Source organism: Elephas maximus, chromosome 5 (genome assembly GCF_024166365.1).
Source record: "Elephas maximus indicus isolate mEleMax1 chromosome 5, mEleMax1 primary haplotype, whole genome shotgun sequence".
Taxonomy (NCBI): Eukaryota; Metazoa; Chordata; class Mammalia; order Proboscidea; family Elephantidae; genus Elephas; species Elephas maximus.
The window spans coordinates 156,049,290-156,071,836 of record NC_064823.1 but is presented as its reverse complement, the minus strand read 5'-3'; the positions used below and the strand labels follow the sequence as shown (position 1 = coordinate 156,071,836).

Genomic DNA, 22,547 nt, shown 5'->3' with positions numbered 1-22,547 from the left:
TACTGGCATGTGATATTAATATTGTTCAGTAATTTCTGCATTCTGTAGTATATAGTCTCTAAGAGTCGGAATCGACTCTATGGCAGTTGGTATATGTATTGTTGTATATCATCAGTTCTGACTCATAGTTACCCTATATGACAGAGTAGAGCTGCCCCATAGGGTTTCCTAAGCTGTAATTTTCATGGCAGCAGATCACCAGGTCTTTTCTCCTGCAGACCTACCAGGTAGGTTCAAACCATCAACAGTTTGGCTAGCTGCTGAGGGCTTAATAAACCATGGTACTACCAGGGCTTCTTCATATTTATATATATCTATATAAAATGTTGATTGTAAATGTTTAAAATAATATTTTAGATTTATTGGGTTAAATAAAATGTTACTGAAATTAATCTTTTTTTTTACTTTTTAAAATGTGGTTACTAGAAACTTAAAATTACACATGTGGTTTGCATTATATTTCTACTAGACAGTGGTGCTCTAGACAATGTTCAAATTTCTTAGCATGGTATCTCATCCCAACTTGCAAGTTTAATGGCTATTGGAGTCTTATGAAAACAACTCATGTTGAGTGTAGCCCGTGGGCAGCAAAGAGCTCCACATACATCAAAGCAGAGCTTTGCAAATATGAAGGGGTACAACGGTGCCAAAACACTGTCCTCTACATGACTTCATGCATCCTCATGTAAACCTTATGAATCAAGTATTATCAATCTTTCTGAGCTTAAGCTTTCTTACTATTATAGTGTGAATTAGTGCCTGCCCTCTCCTAGCTTTATAGCTCTGAAGTCAGTTTCTGTTCAAGTCTCCCACTCTCTTTATGCCACAGCTACCAGTGGTGGTTCATGTTGAATACAAACTCTGCTTCAGGCTCCCACTGCCTTATCTGATCTCTACTTTCCCTAAATAATCAATGCCAAAGGTGATAGGATTTATTAGACTAGTCCTGTAGAATTCCAGAGGATAACAGCTCATTGAGACTCAGATAATCATCAGCCAAATAGCTGAGCTTAAGCAACTCACATCTCGGTTTTTCCCCAGGGTCTGCCACTATTCATGTCAACTTGAATTCTCTTCCTTTTTTGCTCCTTAGGTCTTGGGAGTGAGATGAGGCAATGAAGCCCACTCTCCAAATATCCTCGTATTCCTCCCTTCCAAATATACATGGAATCAGGTGCACGGGGGTCCACTATGTTTGACAGATGGAGTCAAACAGGCAACTACACTCAAGATAGCCCGGCTGGCCCACAGACTGCTTGGGAACTCTTCCACCCAAGGCCTCATCTCACCCCCACCTGAGAAGCTAGACATGAAGGGTAGGTTAAGTGCCCACCTACATTCTCTGCTGAGGCCACTGATCTCAGTAGGAAAATTGCTGCTGCTGCCTAAATCAGCATCTCCTGCAAATTTAAGCCAAAACAAAACAAATAGTAACGTGGTCTCACATTAGAGTATGTATGGTTGACTGCCAGTGCACCTGATTCCAAATCTAGCCCCGTGGAATTCAGGTCACCCGCGCTGTATACAGTGATGTCTTTATCTGGTTCAGAAAGGTATCGTCAAAGGTAGTGCTGTGTAGTAAGGAGCCATCTTGCTTAAAATTGAAATGAAAGGGCAGAGAAGGCTGTACGGATGCTTTATTTGCCAACATTTATGCCAACATCTCTGTATCCATACACAGACCTGTCTTAAAACCAGAGCAGCAGACGCACAAAATGTTAACACAGGACTTCTAATACTTAAAACATGTTAAGCAATGTTTTATTTTTGCTCATATTGACATTTAGGGATTCAAAAGTCATTTCAGAGGCGAAACAGCATCACTTCTTCATTCTCTGGGATGGCTTATGTAGTATATCCTAAGAAAGAGGAATGAACCTTTTGAGGGTTAACGGTGTTGTATTCAGTTTAGTTCAACAAACATTTGGCCCATAATCAAGAACCTATCACCGTTGAGTCAATCTCGACTCATAGCACCCTATAGGACACAGTAGAACTGACCCACAGGGTTCCCAAGGAGTGGTTGGTGTATTTGAACTGCCAACCGTTTGGTTAGCAGCCGAGCTCTTAACCACTGTACCACCAGGGCCAAAACAGGGGCTCACAAAATGTTTTGGGTTGGGGATAAAATATAATCTATTTTTGAGTCATTATTTTTAATTTTTTTTACTCTATTCGCCTATTTTACCATAAATATAAGATGATCTAATTTCTGGCCCCTCAAAAACCAAGAAAACCTACTGTAAAAAGTTTAATTTCTTAAGAACTACTATTAATAAAATCTGGTGAGGTCCTTCAAAATCAAGAGTACACAAATACACGACACAGTTCTGATCCTACTCCCTCCAACTCTGTTAAAAATACGTTCATTTCAGGGCATTTATCTATGTGTTAACATGCTATTTTCCAAAGCTCCTTCTATGGGGAAAGCAGACACTTTCTGCTTTTCCATTTTTATGACTTCCAGAGACAAACGTATTATAGTTCTGGGAATCCCCCAAAAGATTCGCTACATTTTCTACTTAGAAAATTTAGCTCCATAGAAGTACATAAGCTGTGCTTTAGTTAACACTTGAGAATCAGTTGATGCTGCAAGGTGTAAATATTTCATGTTGACACTTAACACCTTGACCTGATTCATGGCCAACTCGCGGTCTAGCCTTTCAGGAAAGATGCTGTTGAGGGATGAGTTATAGAAAAAGTCAATCACAGACTCTATTCTCCTTCTCTCCACACTTTGGGAGTCTTCTTGCCTGCGAGAGGGCTGCGTGTTTATACGTGGAGAAAACTTCAGAATGCTCTCCACTATGTAGGGAAGTGGCACCCAAGGTCCATTTCCCAAAACCACCAACTGAAAATGCACGAAGACTAAATACTGTAATGAAGTGACCCACGGGGGTCCCTACTAACATTTGTTCAAATAAATCAGATCCCACATCACCTTCTGTGCTTTCATTTTCTAAAAATGAGATCAGACCATTATAAAAATGTACTTCCAAAATAAATTATTTCTAGAATATAAAAAAGTTTTACATTTTCCCAGCCCATGTCATTATAAAATAGGAAATCAAAAAAGTTGCTACTGCTTATTTTCATATGGTAAAAAATATTTATATGTGTACACACACACACACTCAAAAATCAATACGGCAAGTTTTAAATTTCAATAAAAATTAGCCAGTTAATCAACTTAATGATCATGTATTGAATTATGTATGAGAAATATGATCTGTAATGAAAGCCAACTACAAAGGATTACAATCCCAGCTGTCAGATGATAAGCTCAGATTTTCCCATGTGGAAAAAAAAATCAGGAAGTCTCCAACTGAATACCCCATGAGACAGAAATCTCACTGGTGTGGTTTCCAGAGGTTAACAGCCTCCAGCTTCACTCACTGCACCAATAAATCCCCCAAGGAAGGAACAGTACCTGAAGAGGGGCAAACACAAGTTGAGGCTGCTTTGTGGTTATGTCCTTTGTGTTTTGTAGGAAAGTGCCCTGCTGAGTGGACAAGTGAGGACTAAGAACCAGTTCCAGCTCCATGTGACAAACCATCTGCCCAAGAGGCTGCAGGAATCGGGAGGGCGACCTCTCCTCTAACTTACACAAAGGTGCTGGATCTAGGTCAGGACCAGTCCTGACATCAGTTGGCGGAGACAGGGTGGGAAGAAGTGTTCCCAGAGGTGCTTCCCTACAAAAGGTGAGCTAAGTTACAGCAGAACCAGATTGTTACAGTGAAAACCAGGGGGAGTGTTTCTATAGCCTTAGAAAAGATGGTAGGATATTTCAATTTTCCTGATTCCTGCCCATTTCTAGTAGTTTCAGGAGGAAGAGCCTCAAAGGCATAAATGGAAAGGGATGGGAGGTGAGCAGGGAAGCTTTCCTATTTCACAGGGGGCCCTATTCCAATGGCTGGTCATGGCAAACAGAGGCTGGGATATGACCCAGGGGAGAAGCATTGGTGACCAAGGACAAATGCACAACACTCATCCAAGGGCTCTGGAAGAAAACACAGTTTTCACCCAATGAAAGCAAAAAGCTGCATTAAACTCCATTACAATTCCCTGTACAAGGCTACCTTGAATTGTCTTCCCAAGTGTTATCTATGCAATAAAGAAGCCTGTCTGGCTGCTTATGTTTGTGGGAGTAATTAGGGCAAAGATAGGAGACTTAATTTTTAGGTTTTCCCCCCGTGATCATCTTTTCTGCAAAGGGCACAACCCCTCCTTTACTACCATAAGTCAAGATACTTAAAAAGAAAGCAAAAGTTCCATGTTTGGAAAGGTGTTCTTCCCCTCACACCTGCTGCTCAATTAGTAAACTCAGGCATACCCCTGGTACCATTTCTTTACAATGGCTGACAAAGGTACGGCTCTCAGTGCTACGTACCATCCTTGCGAGTGTTATAAAACAGGGAAGGGGTTAAAAAGAACGGTCGTTGCTTTCTATAACCAAATTTAAGAGAACTGATAAAGTAGAAAATATAATTTCCATGATGTACCAAATATTCAGGAGACGAGTTAAAGCAAAACCAGAGTGGATGTGGCCACAAAGACATCGGTTTAATTCTTCAGTAGCATGTTGTTATATAAAAGAGCATGAGTAAAACATTCTAAACTCGCCCCTCTCTGTGGATTATGAAAGATCTGCATGTACTCAGAAAACGGGGTGCTAAACAAAGAAAGGTCTCAGGCCTCCCTGACAATCTACTCAAAGTTTCACATGCTCTCTTTCCAAAACACGCGTGTCCATACATTTGCGCGTACAATTCAGGAGCTCTGAAGACCTTCTGGGGCCTAGTCACATCTCTCAGGTTAAGACCCTGGATCTCAACATTCCTACAGGACATCTGAAGAACTAACAATCCTTCCATCCCGACAGTCTGTATCTCTCCTACTGAGTTTGGGGGCTGGCGGGGGGTGGGGAAGAGGGGAACCGAACCAGTATAAACTAAAAGGAAGAAAAACAATTTGCTTCAAAGACCAATTTTTTTACTTATTATTTGCCCTTGGAAGAAAGCACATCCCAATCTCTCGTGGCTTCTATCAAGTGTCGTTGGCCGTGACTCATCCACTCTTCCTGGTCTTCGTACAGGCGCCCGCAGAACCAGCACTTAAATATACACTGCGATGCATCATCGGGCAGGGAATCCACCACCTGGTAGTTGTTCTTATGAACTTTTTTAAGTTTCATTTTCAGCATCATTTGCCGTTTTAGATGATTGGCTTCCTCTGCATTCTGGTAGGTGAGCCGCATGTGATACCTTCTGATGCCCAGCTGGCACCTGGTCCTCTCTGATAAGACGACTTTGAGGACATTGCCTTTGTACTTGTTTATGACCTTCATCACATTGGTCACTTCCGGTGAGTCCACATCGGGGTGGTTCAACACAATGACCGGCTGGTTCCGACGGGGGCATTTGATCAACTGGTCTGGTTTAGCTGCTCTAAGTCGAAGCTGTCTTGCAACCTGAAACATGGAAGGATCCTTGAGATAGCGGCTGGGATCGGCCTGAATTTTGTTCTTCTTCCTGGATGAGTTTACTTGTTTGACCTTATTTCGATTTATGGGAAGATTTCTGGAAAACTGTTTCCCTTGCTTACTCAATTCACTGCTTCCTTGCTGCCCGTGCAGGGGGGCAGCTTTCCTAGGGGTGGTGGTACAGGCAGCACTCTCTTTTTTTGGCTTAGGCCGGAGAGATGTCTCCAGGTTCTGGGACATGTCTATTGGCCCACTTTCATTTGTCGGTATCTCTGAGTCAGTCTGTTTCACAGGGCAGAACGGAACAGGTTTTATTAGCTGTGTTTCACTGTCAGGTATGCTGACAGGTGCTTCACAGGTAGCCTCTATAATGTGGGCATCCTCAGAGGAATTAAGAACCCTCAACACAGCCCCTTTGGGGATCAACACCGGAGCAGCGACATGAGCCTGCCTGGTCATTCTGTTTTCGCTCTTCCCATCACTGCCATCTATAAACCGTGGGTATATTTGCTCATGAATAAGCTGTCCACTAATACTACCATCATCCTGAGATTTTGGGGGAGTACTTGTGGAATAGCCAGAGCCAGGGAATGATACATTAATTTCTTGAATACTTTCAGAGGTAGCTTTCGAAGTCACCTTCGATGCCTGCCCTACAGAACGACGGTGTGCACTGTTTGCAGCCAAACTTGAAGGCTTGCCACAGGACTCAATTAACTGAGCTATCTTTCTGCGTAACAGTTCAATTGACTTTATTTTGGAGGTTGAACTATTCCACTTGATGCCTTCAGGAACGTTTTCAGATCCAGAGCTCAGAGAAAATACTGATGAGATGACCGGGCCATCAAAACAGTCATTATTTCTTTCAGAATTCTTTAATTCCAAAGGCTTCTCCCTGGGTTGCTGAGATCTGCTTCTGTCGTCTCCAGCTATGTTTATGTGCAGATATTCAGTTTTATGTTGAGAGGAGACCTGGCCTATATTTGAAACTGCCTCTGTCTGGCTGTCTTTCAGCTTCCTATTAGAGGAAACCATTTTTAAAGGAATACTGATCTCACTTCTAGATTCAAAGTTATTTTCACTTACAGGCAATAAGCCCTTTTCTCCACAGAAGGAAATGGCCGCAGGTGGTACAGCAAGAGGAAACAACGGCTGTGAGTTGCTGTGTAAATTCCGTCCACCGTCAGGAAAAGAAGCTGCAGTCTTATATGGAAAAGGGTTTGATGCAGTTCCAAGACCACATAAAACATTGGTTTTTACTACAGATGATGGAGAATGACCTTTTAAGGCAAGAGAAGAAGGTACAGTTCTAGGTGGATACAAATTATGTTTTTTCTGCAAATCCTCGAATCTATTAGGGCTTAGAAAGGATTCTCCCTGGCTGTACACACTAGAATTTGCCATGAAGAAATCGTAAGACTTTACCCATTTCACATTTTTAAGTTGTTTGTGCACTGAAGATTGAAGGTTATCAAAGCCTCCAAGTTTTCCAACATTCCCCTCAATCATTAGTGGCTTTGTTTGCTCTGAAGACGTTGTTTTTTCTTGTTCACCTGAAACCTTCTCTTTCGTCCTACGTTCAGAATTACCTCCATCTCCGCCACCAGCTTCAAGGCAACTGTTTTCTTCCAGAGGAAACAGTTTCAGAACAAGTTGCTGTGTCCCGTTGACAACCTTCACATCCATCAACTGGGCTAGACAGTTTGCAGGGACAACGAGCTCTGCTGGTGCTACAACTGTTAACGGCACGCCTGGCTGGACGGGCTCTTTTGCGGGGGATAACACTTCTACCTCAACGTTTTTGTTCTCAAACAGACTGAGGTCAGTCGGCTCAGACAGGGGCATTTTATTTGGAATACACACTACATCTTTTTGGTACTCCATTGATTCTGGTATCAGCATGATATTATGCATCTTGTCTTTATTTGCGTGGAGGGAGAATCTTGAAAGTTGATCAGACAATTTGTTTTGAAATGCAGTACTCAGGGTGGAAGCTTTTAAAAGCTCTGGGTTTTGTTTGGATGTGCTGGTTCTTTTTGGCTCCAACTTGGCAGCAGCTTTGGGTGGCCGTTTAGCACCCGCCTTCTCGTGCACTCTCTTCCTGTGTTTGACAATATAATCATTCCTGATAGCACCATAGTCACAATACTCACACTGATAAGGGAATATGCCTGTGTGTTTCACCAAATGCCTCTGAAACTCTCCTTTTGTATATGAAATGTGGCTGCAGTGAGAACAAATGAATTTGATCTCTTCGTGTTGAAGTGTGTGCTTTTTATACTGCAGAGGGTCCTTGGTGGAAAATCGGCATTTATCACAATAGTATTTGCCGGGCTTAAAGTTCCTTACCTTAAATTTATTACTGACAGAGCTGGAGATGGCTTCAATTTTATTTCCTACGTGAGCAGCACTGGAGTTACTGTTCACAAAATGAAAACGAGGAGGCGGCACAGCAAGGCTGCATGTGAAACAGATGTACCTGTCTTCCTTTTGGCTTTGTCCAGTACTCAAGTCTTGAAGAGGGACTTTGTGAACACTTCTGCATTTCACACATGTAGCAATGGTCATCCCGGCAGCCTCGGTCTCTGAGCTTTGATACAAAAGGGCTTGAACTTGTTGTCCATCTGGTTGAGTCATTCGATCAGCACTGGGCTGCTTGGGGGCCATGGTCAAGGAATTATGTCTGTCATTCACTTGCGGAGTATAGAACTGCTGTCCAAGATCCTTCATCATCTTTATCTGCATTTCTAGAAAGAGTCCATGGAAATTCAGAAAGACTTCACGTGATGAAATTCTTAAGAGGCATCCTTCAACATATTTTGGGATTAGAAGAAAAGAAGCTACTCTCTGGGAGCATACTTAATTATCCTTTTTTATACACTGCCACAGTAGGTTCATGGCCCCAGAGTAGGATTTCTTCCAATTCTCTGATATTCCAGGCAACACTAAAGGAAAGAAAAAAAAAATTATAATGATTAGTATACGAACTTAAGGTTTAGCTATTATTAAATGTCTCTACATTCAATGGCCTTGGGAATTTTATGCTAAACCTCACGTTATCTAAGATGCATGTTGATAGTAACATGCAACACAACAGAGCTGACAAATAACAAGGCCCCTCACAGTCACTTGAGACCCCCAGCCATGATATGCCAGAAGCCAGGAAGTCCCCGTGATCGTCTGGAGTAGCCTGTGCTCGGTAGAAGTTCTCTTCCAGCGCGAGTGGGCACGTGCCAGCAATTTCACAGGCGTAATCAGAGGCCACAGCCTTTAGGACGGATTACACCTCAACAGAAAGGAAACAAAAAGCCTCACAACTGGACCAAAGGGACGAACAAACCTGTCTTGAAAGTGGTACAGCCAGAATGCTCCTTAGAAGCAAGAATGGCGAGACTCTGTCTCATGTACTTTGGACAAGTTATCAGAAGGGAACAGTCCCTGGAGAAGGACATCATGCTTGGTAGAGGGCCAGCAAAAAAGGGGAAGGACCTCAATGACATGGACTGACACAGTGGCTACAATGATGGGCTCAAGCATAACAACAATTGTGAGATGGCACAGGACTGGGCAGTGTTTCATTCTGTTGCACGCAGGGTCAGTGAGTTGGAATCAACTCAACTGTACCCAACAACAACAATTTCCTATCAACCTCACTAAACCTTGTACAGGAAATACTGCCATTTCAGGCTTAGGACATAACAGTCATCAAGTGGTAGAGCCAGGGCTTTGGCCCACATCTTCACATCCATTTCTATATTAGGGCTTATCAGCCTGGATACCAACTCTCACTTTTATACGCCACCTGCTTTCACCAGTGGTTAAGAGCCAGTGATACGAACAATGTTCGGTAGACAACTAATCATTTATGGCTTCAACATTTTATCACATATCTCTTATGAGCCAGGGACTATTCCAAGTACTGTTTAGAAATAAACAAAAGGAAATCAATCCCTACCCTTGTGATGTGTACACTATAAAGGGGGGGGAAACAGGATACGCATTTATTTGCCAGAGATGTTAAGTGGGAAAAAAAAGCACAAAACAAGGCAAGGGGGTACAGGATTGCCTGTGCAATGCGATACAGGGCTGGGGTGGTGAGGTGTGGGTAGTTAGGAACGGCCTCGCAGTAAGCGGACATTTGCGCAGACCTGAGGGCAGCCAGGGAGGGAGCAATGTGACTGTCTGGGAAAGGGGTGTTTCAAGAAGACAGAAGCAAACATCTTGTGGGAAGCGGGTCTGGCTTCCATGGGAAACAGCAAGGAGGCCCTGAGGCTAGAGGGGAACGAGCACAGGGAGATGTGGTCAGAGGGAACTGGGAGGCTGGTCATGGAAGGATCTGTACCACAGTATGGTAAGGATGGGCCTGTCCTCTATGTGGGATGGGAAGCCAGGGGAGGGACTAGAGCAGTGACAGGACATGGCCTGACTCATATCTCAATAAGTCTCTAGCTGCTATGAAGAGAAAAGCCTGTCAGGGGTACAACAGTAGCAGCAGGGGTACTGAGGTGAGAGATGATGATGGCTTGGAACAGGTTAGCAGGTGACATCTAAATCAAGTGCTCCAATAGTCACACACATTGTGTGGAAAACGGTCACTGATTTTTATACGAAAATAGTTCACTGATCTTTAAAGACATTCCCCACGCCCCAACTCCCTCCCACCCTCAGAATACACAGACCTAGGAGCCAAACAAAAGTCTTTCCAGTTAGAGACGTGCTAAAAGCCTTTTCTTCTCGGACCTTAAAAAAGCCACTTAAACTTTTGTAACAAGTTTTTCGTCTGGCAATCAAAATTAAGGGCACTTGTTCAAGCTCTCCTGCAGGATAGCTCTGCTGACTAAAAGGCTGAAGAGCACAAGAAAACACTTCTGAAATTTTAAAGTGCGTCTCTGAGTGTCAAGAGGCATGGAGGCACTCGGCGCTTGTTTGGTGACAGGCAGCAATAAGAGGGAGAACTAGCAGCTTCCTTCGGGCACACTGCTAACAGGCCGAGCGTTGTATAAAGCCAGGCTGAAAGACCCATGCTGGGGGCAAAACGGTCACTTGTGAGGGTCAGGAGATACAACCGCGGCATATTCCGATCTAGCTTGACCTAAAACCTTCCCTTCATAAAGCAGCTCCGGGAAGCCCCAGGAGACGGTGTGGTGGTAGCTGCCGAGAGGCTTTAGCATTTATTTTTTTGTTGGATTGCCTTTTCCTGTTTTGCATCTGTAATACAGTTACCTCCTCTCCAAAGCAACTTCCAGCATGCAGCCAAGCCCTAAGGGCATCTAGGGGCTCAACCAGACTTCTCTACCATATAAGCGTGCCCCCGGGAAGAGGCTTGTGGGGTTGTGAGGTGCACATATCCCCTCAATGTGCAAATACCTCCCTATGCAAGGAGACTGTGGTTTTGGGTAGGGCACAGGCAGGATGCCTCCGACTGGGAAACAGAGACACGCAGGGCAAAGACAAGGACCGTTCTTTTCCCTCGCACCCCTGGGATAGAAGGGAAGTGTAACTGTCAGAGGAGTGGATGGAAGATGGGACGCTTCATTTTCTGGATGTGTAAAGTGGCTTCAGTGAAGGGAGGCAGAAGGGACACCCCGGAGAATGCCTGATCAAGTCACCCAACGTCATCAGCTTGCTCATCTATAAAACACGGGGCTGGCTTGGGTGATTTCTAAGCCCAGCCTGACGCTGCCGATCCTTGCAATCAGACTTTTACTGTAAGTCTAAGAACGCTACTCTCATTCATCAGCGTGCTCCTGTCAGCACGTGTAGGCTGCCAGCTGCTAAAACAGAGGAAGCCACAGCTGCAACCAGAGCCCAAGAAAAACCCCCAAAGGACGCAGAGGCTGAGAAGGGCAGGCTGAGGGCATCTGGTCCACTGGCTCTCACACCTGGAGGAGACTTGGAATGACTCCTCCAATACACACTCCTGGGCCTCATCCCCAAGCTGGCGAATCCAAGTCTCGGGGGCATGGGTGGGGGGTGGTGACAGTGGTGGTCTGGTCTGTAAAGCCCTGCAGGTAGTTCTGATGAAGGCCAGCATCAGAAATCACTGGCTGAAGCTTCCAGTGGCATTTAAGACCTTAAAACAGCTTCATCGATTAGTCCTGCAGCTGGTGTTCTAATATCACCACAAAACAGAAGATGCCGTCCTTTTAGGCAGCTACCTTTCTTTCCAGAGTTCTCACTGTAAAGAATTCACCCTGAAATGAAATCAGCCTCCCTGCAACTTAATGTTCTTCTATCCTAGCTTTAGGGAAAAAAAAAAAAAAGCTTATTCTCTCTTGATGACTAGTTATTCATATGCACCTCTCTCAGCCAGCCCCTAGTTCTCATTTCTGTTCAAAAGATTTGCATGAGACTACGCCACTCAGTAGGTACACCTCTGCTCATCTTCCGGCTTTATAATCCTACAAACTGGAAGAAGAACTCATGCCCGTGAATTGTGGTGTTGGCAAAGAATACTGAATCCATCCTTGCCTGCCAAAAGAACAAACAAATCTGTCTTTGAAGTACAGCCAGAACGCTCCTTAGAAGCGGAGACGGCAAGACTTTGTCTCACATACTTTGGACATGTTATCAGGAGGGATCAGTCCCTGGTGAAGGACATCATGTTTGGTAAAGTACAGGGTCAGCAAAAAAGATGAAGACCCTCAACCAGATGGATTGACACAGTGGCTTCAACAATGGGCTCAAGCATAACAATGATTGTGAGGAAGGCACAGGACAGGGCAGTGTTTCCTGCCGTTGTGCATAAGGTCGCTGTGAGTTGGAACTGACTCGACAGGACCTAACGATAACAACAAACTGGAAAAAGGGAAGGGAGGACCACCTAATTAGGTTACTACTTGCCTGACACAGCGTGCTTACCAAGTGCTTCAATGTTAACACCTTATATACTAATTTCAAAAAATTCTACAATAAAGCCCGGGAAGACACCCATCTGTTTTAACAATCACCCAACCCAGGATTCCATTTGTCAACTTTCAGTTTCCCAGCACCTTTCCCAGCCTCATCAACAATTACAGAGTGCCATATTGCCAGTTTCTTTCAAGTCCTTTTGAAAGGGTGTCATTCTTTCTAAACTGAAAACTTGGAATCTAGGATGGATTGAACTGTAAGACCATGTCCTTCAGTCTGGAAAAGCAGAGTTTACACTGACAACAAGAAGTGGAGGGCAAGCATTCTGACAGAGGAAGGTCCCTAGGGAATCAACCAAACCAGTAGTTCACGAGGACGGCAGAGTCCACCTGGAGATGCCTCCACAAAGCTACCTAGCCATTATTTTGAACTAAGATTCCACAGGGGCAAGCGCCAGTATGAAGCGTGAGTTGTGATTAACAAATACAGTTTAATGGAGAATGCAGGGTATTTGGGCCATGAGCTTCTAAACCATTCTCAAAACAATGAAATATTACTACACTGCCACTTCTCTCAGTCCAGGTAAAAAAGACGTCAGGCTTCTTCAGAATAAGCAGGTGTCGTTCTCTTCGGCCTCTGCAACTTGTGTGGCTAGTCGGGGGGGGGGGGGGGAGGAATATCTCAGCTTTAACACCTAAGACAGAGGTAAACTCCGGCAGTAGCATGGAAGAACCAAGATGGATGGATCTGATGTTGGTATTTACACATGTACACTCCTCGGCTGCAGCAGGAACACTGAAGTAGTGAGCTCCCAAGCTCCTCTTCCTTCCACATACAATTCTTGCATCTGGTTCGTGTCCAGGTACAATCACCTGTGGAGGGGGGTCCTCTTGAAGAGTGACTGCCCAATGGGCCAATGATCCAGGATTACATGAGATACTGCAGATAAAGGGCCAAGCATGGGCCTGATGCTGAGCAGAAACCCAGTCAGTTACTACTAACACCCAGGTCAGTGCTTGCCTATCTTCCAAACTCACAAGGCCTCACTTTCAGACCTCTGCACTTGACCTCTTAGGACTTAAAAAGTACATTCTTCCAAGTAACTTAGAGGAGACCTCAAAAACAGAAAATATTTAGTATTATTAACTTTTTGGCACAGGAAATAAGGTGTTCTTACGTATTAAGAGGCCTGTTTTCCAAATATTCAACAGCGTTCGATGGGTTTTGTTTTTTAAATAAAATTATCTACAGCATCGGCCGAAGAGGCCGCTCAGCTGAAGATGGCCACCACACGCCAAGACAGGGGCACAGCGTATTATCAACGCGCTTTTTTTTTCCCTCTGAATGAGTCTTGTCATTTCCTGGGAAAAGGCCTAAATGCATTCTCCGCTTGTGGGTTTTTCTTATTGACTTTCACCTTACTTGCCCTGGTTTCTTAAAGACTTATTATGGGGCCACATGGAAAAAAAAAACAGCGAATTTGGTGGGGGGGGGGGAGGGGAAACAGTTCAGTGACATTGAGGGCTATACAAAACATGGAAGACTGTATGAGCATCTGACGTCTAAATACTGGGATCTGGCAATGTTCAACAGACTTAGAAGAGAACTAAGCAGCAGAACAGTACTTGGAACTACAGGTTCTGCAATCAGATTATAGCTTGAAATCCCAGTGTGGTCACCTTCCAGGTGCATGACGGGGGCAGACCGCTGAACCTGCATCTGATTCCTCACCTGTGACAGAGACAGTACTAGAAGAGCACCTACCTCACAGGGTTGCTGTGAGGATTCAGTGTGACAATGGGCGTAGACGTGGCTAGGTAAGTCACATCATAAGCATGGGACACATTAGAAATTATTATTATTTACAAAGAAAACAGGAGAAAAAGAAATGATGCCAGTCACATAAACAGAGGGGCTAAAGTACAGGCTTCTTAGCTGCCAGGTAATTGCTCTTTCTAGAACATACACTGAATCTCATTTTGTAATTTAATCATATCTGCTTGTACAGCCTAAAAGATAATACTTACCAGCTTAAACCTTAGGGGCAAAACCACTCACTTAGCCTTAGTGGCAAAATGGTTAAGGGCCTCTTACAATTGCCAAGGAAAAGAAGTCCTAACTAAAAAAGTACTCACTACAGTTAAGGTTTACATATAAACTAGTTACTGGACTACGTTTTTACCACTTCCCTCCAAGCCCCGCAGAACTGTGACGTGTACTTCTAGCGAATGACTGTGTTCCCGTGCTAGCTGTCAATGTGAAAAGTTAGAGAAATGGCTGGCCGACAATGTCATATGCATGCTCCATGGATCATCACATAGTCTTGGTTCTGAGAGATGCCAGTGAAAGCAGTATCTGGTGCCTGACTGCATTCTTTCCGGATGGAGAATAAAGTTTCAGAAGTTTTTTCCAGCAATTACAACCCAGAAGTCCTCCTTTCATTGTGGCTTCTAGAACATTCACCACAGGGGCAGGGATGTAGCTTCTGTAGCCGTGAAGAGCAGTGGGAATGGAGTTCAATCCCTGATCCTGCATACCTTATTTGCTGGGTCCTTAAGCAAGTGATTTCTCTGGATTCACTGACAGGCCAGGACACAGGCTTCAGCATTATCACACTTAAGGGATTTAGAAGCAAATGTATAATGTATGAAGCCTTCAGCCCAGTGACACAGGCAGGTACTCAAGTAACACACCTAAGTTCTTTTTGTCTATTTAGCCATACCAAAGGCTTGTCTAACACTCCCCACTAACTAAAATTTTCCAAACAATTCTACCCAAAGTGCCCTGGAGCATGCAGACAATACCTGACTGGGGGAAAAATCTGACATTAGACATGTAAATGGCTAATATATCCCCAGCTGGAAGGTATTTAGGAAGAAACTGTGACCTCAGCAAGAGCTATCTCCTGGACCGTTACAGTGAGTCAGAATTGACTTCAATTGGTAGAGGCCTAAACAAGGAAAAAGATCAATGAAGCCTTATTTCCTTTTTGCCAAACTGCCATGCACTTAAAAATGACTGAACTGCAAGTTGAGTGTCATCTGGACAACAATGTGGTGATGACAAATGCTTCCACACGTTACTGACACACGTACCACTTTTGGGATCCTAGATTTTTCTTCTGAAGCCAAGTGCCTCCCTTCAGCACAGGATGGGGCAAGGTGGCTGCAGCAATGAGCCCTGGTTCCCATTCCTCTGCTTTACATATGAAAACAGCTCAAAGGAAAACAGCAGAAAGAGTAATGACCTGAGGATATCAAAAATAAGTTCAAGACCTAGGTCTTGGACTTACTAGCTGTGTATTTCAGACTTGTTACTTAACCTCTGTGTCTGAGTTTTTTTCACCTGAAAAAACCAAAGCCAAACCCACTGCAATCGAGCTGATTCCAACTCATAGCAGCCCTACAGGACAGAGTAGGACTGTCCTACAGGGTTTCCAAGGTTGTCATCTTTACAGAAGCTGACTGCCACATCTTTCTCCTTAAGAGCTGGCTGGTGGGTTCCAACAGCTGACCTTTCTGAACCACCGAGCCATCAGGGCTCCTTCACTTGTGAAAAGGGGATACTGATGTTGAATTTGCATGGCTGATGTGAGAATACCTATGCGCTTGGCAAACAGCAGCTGTTCTGTCAAGAGATAAATCACCACATTTTTGTTGACTACTTCAAATGCAGATTTCAGTAACGTCCAGAGAGGCAGAAACTGATAGCTTAACATACGGTGGTGGCTTAGCGGTTAAAAGCTCAGCTGTTAACCAAAAGGCAGGCAGTTCGAATCCACCAGCCTCTCCCTGGAAACCCCACGGGGCAGTTATACTCTATAGGGTCACTATAAGTCAGAATCAACTCGACAGCAACAGGTTTGGTTTTTTAAGGCAAACTGATTTCATCAGTAGTTGGAGGCAAGAATGCTCTGCTCCCGACACCCCCGACCCCACAAAGAAGTTCTCTGGGGATCAACCTGACACTGCTGGGCACATCAACTGAGTCTAGATTAGAAAACAAAGTAATTATAAAAGTTGTTTTTAAAAAAAGCTTCCAAAGGAACAAACTTGTAGTTCCATTTGTGTGTGTGGGGGAGGGGGGGGACACCCAGGGTAAAACAAGGCTAGTATTACAAGGAGCACTGCAACGTTCTGTTAGTCAGCCAACCAGGGACTTCAGCTCTCTGAAGGTGCTAAAATGAAGGGCGTGCGCATTCCTGTGCCAACCAGGGACTTCAGCTCTCTGAAGGTGCTAAAATGAAGGGCGTGCGTACTGCTGTGTCTCCCCTATTTTCTTGCATTAAAGGTAAACAATGATTTTTGCAGAAGAAATGGATCTAGAATTTAGTAAAAAGTGCATCAAACCTAGAAGAAATGTCTCCCAGTGGCTCTCAATGATGGCTGCATGAGGGTGACCAATCAGTCCCAATTCACCCAGGAAGTTCCCGTTTTAAAACTGAAAGTTGAGGGGAAGTTGGGACGGTTGGTCACCATATTGCACACCAGAATTACCTGGGGAGACTAAAATAATCAGGCCCGAGCCCCATCGCTAGAGATGGGGAGGATGCACCTTGGGCACCAGGATGTTTAAAAGCTTCCCAGGTGATTCTAACACGCAGCCAAGGTTGAGAATCACCTGACACTACAGTACAGAGACCAGCACATGGAAATGGCCAAAATACTGCCAATCCTTTATACACTTGACCCACCTGAGGGTGCCTGAGCTAGGGCAAAGACACTACCTTGGGATTGCCACAGGATGATTAAGACTCGGAGTCCCTCCACTGCCTAGTCGTGTGACCTTGCAGATGTCACTGAAGCTCTCTGTAAAGTGGGCAATGCCAGTACCTACCTCGTCCATGACTGGAAACGTCAACGCTGCTGGCACGGTGCCTGGCACGGAGTGAGCTGTGAGCCTGCTGCCACTGGCTGCTGTCTTTAAGCAATGTAATGGGGGGAGGTGAGAAGTTCGTGGGTGGTGTCAGTAAAATGTGCAATGCCACATCAGGGATGTGATCAGGGAGCTCTCTCTCGGTGTGTGGTGGCTTTTATCAACTGGAGCACCTTGACCTGAGTCAGGTGGAGAGGGCACCTGCAGGAGCAGGTTCATACAGTACCTCCAGATTTGTCAAATCCAGTCTTGAATTACCTGCTTCTCCCTCAGCCAAATCCTTTAACCATCCCAAGAAACCAGGTCTGGAGAAGCTGTATAGCTTTCCTAAGGTCAGAATTGGTGAAGGGCAGCATCTGGTGTCTGGTCTAAATTCTGGTTCCTGGTACCCTGCTTTCCTCAAAAATTATAGTTCAAACACGTACATTTAAATAGATCGTGTGTGAAAGTGGTCTGCAAATTATTCGTTGTAGCGGGGGGTGGGGTAGGTGGTAGCCCTTAATTTACTACTGATAAGTACCTCCTGGGTCCTCAAAGTAAAGTGGTCACAGGGATGCCACAGAAGCCTTGCTCTTCCACACTTTCACTCCTTCCCTTGCCCAATCTTACAAGAGTGGGGCAGGGGCAAGCTTGGGATGAGGAGGTAGGAGGCTTTGAACTAAAGAGTCAGGATCTGTTGCCACTTCGGCCTGGTGCTCACTTCCTGCCTGGCACCAAGTGCCATCTGGTCTCACAGCCTCTGGCCCTGGTGTAGCCTTCTATGCTCAGCACCCTGGGTGAAAGCAAGGTGCTGCACAGGAGCCCTGCAACAGAAGCCAGACACTTGGGTTTAAGTCAGGGGCCTGCAGCCCTGGCTTCTTAGGGCATGTTTCTTCTATAAAATAAGGGGAATGCACCCCAGCAGTGCTCTCAAGCAGGGGTGGGTGGCAAAATCACTTAGGGAGCTTCAAAAAAAAAAGGATTCCCAGGACCCACATGACCTAATGCCTCAGGCTGCCCTTTTCCTGGGGCGAAGCTCAGCATGTGATTTAAAATTCTTCCCAGGTGGTTCTGATGCCCCCTCCCTCCACTCATGATGAGAACATCTGGAGTGGACGGTGTCTGGTCACTTTCGCTCCAAGGATGGAGCCCGGAAACTGCAGTTGGCTGGGTCTGTGTATGTGAACAAAGACAACGCAGTACAGGGACAATTCGAGAACAATCAGGACTGGGAAAAATCCCATCATAGTCAACAGCACAAGGCCTAGCTACACAAAGCACTCAACACAGATTGGCCGAATGAATGATGGAATGAGTGAATGACTGAAAGAAATGGCACCCTTCATTAAGTGACAATTATAAAAAACGTTCTTCTTTGTTCTTCCTCTTGCACAAAAGTCAGCCCAGAATCCCCTACTTCAAGGCGAACAGAAGGATGAAAGAGAGGTGATTTTTTTTCATCGCCATTACTGGATTTTTAAAATCCACATTAGTTTTGCTTAACACGTCGGGGAGGAGGCCCAATGGATGACATAACTCTCTCCTTTGTCTGCCTTTTTTCAAACTGCACTTGAGTGAATGTTATCAGAATAACAAAGCTGAACACATACAAAAATGTTATTTTTAAAGCTAACTTAAATCTAAGGTAATTGTTTTCTAAAAAGAACATTCTAAATGTACTCTACTTAAAGAGACTACACCACGTTGGTTTGTAAACAAGATTTTCTGGCCCTCTAGAGCCCTTGGCCTAAATCTCCTTATACACACATCGCAGGCTGGGTTGAACTCTGCATTTGTGACTCAGAGAGATAAAGACATACGTTCCTATTCCTTCTCTCAGCTCTTCTACAGGAAAGGAGTACAAGCTCCTGGAGCCCAGGGTTTGTCTTACTCTTGCTGGTGATTTCAATCCTAAAATATAAGGGTTACTGCTTGAGGATCTATGGTAACATTACAGTTTAGCTGTGCAGCCTTTATTTTTAGAAAAGAACCAAGTGCTCCGCGCTTTGCTTTTTATTTTTTCATGTCAGGTTGATTAAACGGTTCGTTTTCCCAGTTATTAAACTCAGGGAGTATTTTAACTGGATGCATTAAATCCACATTGTACCTAAAAGGACTCAGGTTGTTTTTCCCATTCTCCTTTTTGGCCTCCCCTTTCCCGCTAAGAAACTTCCATTTCTTCGAACCCAGCATTGTTTCCCCTGCCTTAAACAGCCCAACCACCCCCAAAACAAGATGAAAAGGGCAGGTTGGGGTGGGGGAGTTTCCACAAAGAGTGACATCGGTATTTGGAACAATTCAAACCTTCGCCATCCACATGCTCTCTCTCTCTCATGCACACGCACGCACACACACACACACACACACACAAATACACACAAAAGATGCTCAGGCACTCAATGGCCAAGCCCATCCCGGACACATTCTCGAAAACTCCCAAGGAAAGACGATGCCAGTCTGGTTTTCAAGTTTATTGTTGGCACAATCACACCGATGGTACACAATATCCACGCGTGGGCCAACCCAGGCGACTCGCCCTCTAACAACGTGGTGCTAAGTAGGGACGGAGGCGCGGGTACAATACGACTACGTCGTCGTCTCCCGGGGACGCCCGGGCCCACCGTGGGGTCGCCCGCCTGGGGTGTCTTCTAACGACTGAAAACCCAAAACGTCAACACTTACCTCCGAGGCCCGCAGGAGGCTTTAAAAATGGCCTTCTGACGCCACTTCCTGCTCCGCCGACCGGTAGGCGAGCTCCGAGGAGAGGCATCTTTCAAAGCTGGGGGCGGGGAGGCCGCGGGCAGGGGCGCGCCGAGGGGTCGCGGCGGCACAAAGGCGGCGGGGGCGCGGCCCGCACTCCCCCGGCTCCGCGGCCTGTCGCCACCCCCGCCCGAGCCGGCGGCCGCTCGCCCCCCGGGCCTGTCCCCCGGCCCCCGGCCGGCCCGAGCCCGCGTCCCGCCCGCCCGCCCGCCCGGGCCCCTCGCCACGACGCCGGCCAGCGGCTCGGACACGCGAGGCGGGGGCCGCGGAGCCGTCCCCTGTCCCCCGGCCTCCCGGCTCCTGTCCCTCCAGTCCCCCGGTTCCAGGCCCCCGCCGGCGGCTTCCGGCCCGGCCGCCCTGCGCGCACGGCCCGGCCTCGCCCTCCCGCCCGGACACTCACCGCCGGCCGGTCCCGCTCCCGGCAGAGGCGCGTCTACACGGCCGCAGCCGCCAGCCGCTCGCCGCGCCCGCTGTAGGTCCCTACTCAGGGGGCGGAGCCGGCCGGCCGCGCGTGCGCACTTGGCGGCGCGGCGGGCGCGAGGTCCGAAGCCCGCAGTCTCTAAGGCCGCGCGCCGCCGCCGGGTGCAGCGCTGCCTGGAGCCGAAAGCCAGCCCCCCGGCCGGGTCTCCGGTTCTGGCCCCGGAGCGCGAGCCCACGCGTTCACGGCGGCGTGCAAGGCCCACAAGCTCCAGGAGCCTCCTCTGCAAACGGAGAACCGACTCGTCTGGCATCGCCAGCCTAGCGGGTCTTTAGGGAGCGCCTGCTGTATGCCCCGCAGAGGGCGGATTTGGTCCCTGCCCTCATGGGGCTTGAAGTCCAGCAGCGGATGAATGAATGAAGTCTTTAGCCTCCAAATGCCTCCGCTTTTGAGATTAGCAGTGGATTAGGTGGCCTTGAAGGCCGGGTTCGAATCCCGACTCTGACTCCTTCACATATTTGCTGCGAACACTTGGGCCAGGAAGTCCCCTCACCTCTCGAGTCTAGATGTTTCATTTCAAAAAGTGGGGAAGGGCATACCTGGGCCCCACAGCCTCACCTATCACGTAGATGAGACAGTGATTGTGGGAGGCTGGGGCTGGGGTAAACTCATTTAATATCAGCGCTTCCTCCTGCTTCCTGGACTTCAGTCCTATTTGGGGAGACACCTTCTCCCTGCACCCACACGCACACCTCTGATCTTCTGGAAGGAAGATGCACCTAGAATAGGCCCTTCTCTGGGGATAAAAGGGAACCATAATGCCGCGGTCCGCATAACCAAATGCCAAAACAAGACAAAAACCCCAAAACGTTGCCATCTAGTCGATTCCGACTCATAGTGACCCTATAGGACGGGGTAGAACTTCCCCATAGAATTTCCAAGGATCGGCTGGTGGATTCGAACTGCCTGATCTTTTGGTTAGCAGCCGAGCTCTTAACCACTGCGGTACCAGGGCTACTCCCTTAAAAAATAAAACTGCTTCCTAGCAAGGGCAAATTGTCGCGAGGAAGCAGCGTCACTGGGAAGTGCACTTGCTCCAGGGACAACAGACCAAAGTTTCCTTCAAAGCTCTGGGAGGAGCAAGGCTGGCTTCCAACACTTTCCTGTTTGGCTGTCAGCGTGGGGCACCGAGGAGATGCAGGCTTGGGAAATTCGGCAAAACGGGGAAGTGGAGTTCAGGAAGAGAGCGCCAGCCAGGGGACACCAGCGGGACAAACTCTCCGTCGTCGAAATAGCATGAGCAGGGCTGAGAATGCTAACCCAGAGACAGATCGTCCAACAAGTCCTCCCCATGCCCTATGCTGCAGCCTGCTGGACCTCATTCCTGATAAGAGAACTGCTTACCTCCTGGGTCTCTATCTCCTAGGGCTCAGAGAAAGGAATGGACCTCTTAGAAAAACACGTATCTGCATACCTATGTTTCAGGACTGCACGGGTAGAGGCCATTCAAAATCTGAGTGGCAAAAGGAGCCAAATCAGGAAAAACTTAATTCTAAGAATTGTTGTGGTTAGTTGCTGTCAAGTCAGTCATAACAGAACAAATGTTGCCAGGTCTTGCACCATCCTCACAATTGTTGGTATGTTTGAGTCCATTGTTGCAGCTCTTGGGTCAGTACGTCCCATTGAGGGTTTCCCTTGTTTTCGCTGATCCCATATTTTACCAAGCATGATGTCCTTTTCTGGCTATAGGTCTTTCTTGATGATGCATCCAAGGAAAGCAAGATGAAGTCTCACCATCCTCACTTCTAAGCGGCATCCTAAGTATTAAAAACAAAACAAACCAAATCTGTTGCTGTCGAGTCGATTCCCACTCATACTGAACCAGAAATGTAAGTATTAGAAGTTTTTTCCTAAAATTTAGCCCAAATGGTTGCCTCTCCTTGTAACTTCCACTCATGAGTCACAGTTTTGTCCTCTGGAGTCACATAGAATTGATGAAAGTTTGCCCCTGGGCTTCCTGGAAGTTCCTCTAGAGTGAGGGCGCCTCAGAAGAAAAGCCTGGTGATCTACTTTGGAAAAATTTCAACCTTTGAAAACCCTATGGCATACAGTTCTACTCTCGAGACATATGGGGGCACCATGCATGGAAATCGGCTCAGCAGCAAAAAAAAAAAAAAAAAA

At 46.3% G+C, this 22,547-nt stretch overlaps 1 protein-coding gene across 1 annotated transcript; it reads right to left on the bottom strand.

The window, feature by feature from the left end:
• Nucleotides 1-1,334: 1,334 nt before the first annotated feature.
• Nucleotides 1,335-20,430, bottom strand: ZNF518B (zinc finger protein 518B). The gene is made up of 2 exons (XM_049886504.1): nt 20,349-20,430; nt 1,335-8,427 (listed from the first exon to the last, which is right to left on the bottom strand). The coding sequence occupies exon 2, from the start codon at nt 8,225-8,227 to the stop codon at nt 5,000-5,002; it is 3,228 nt and encodes a 1,075-aa protein (XP_049742461.1). The 5' UTR covers nt 8,228-8,427; nt 20,349-20,430; the 3' UTR covers nt 1,335-4,999.
• Between the last annotated feature and the right edge of the window lie 2,117 nt (nt 20,431-22,547).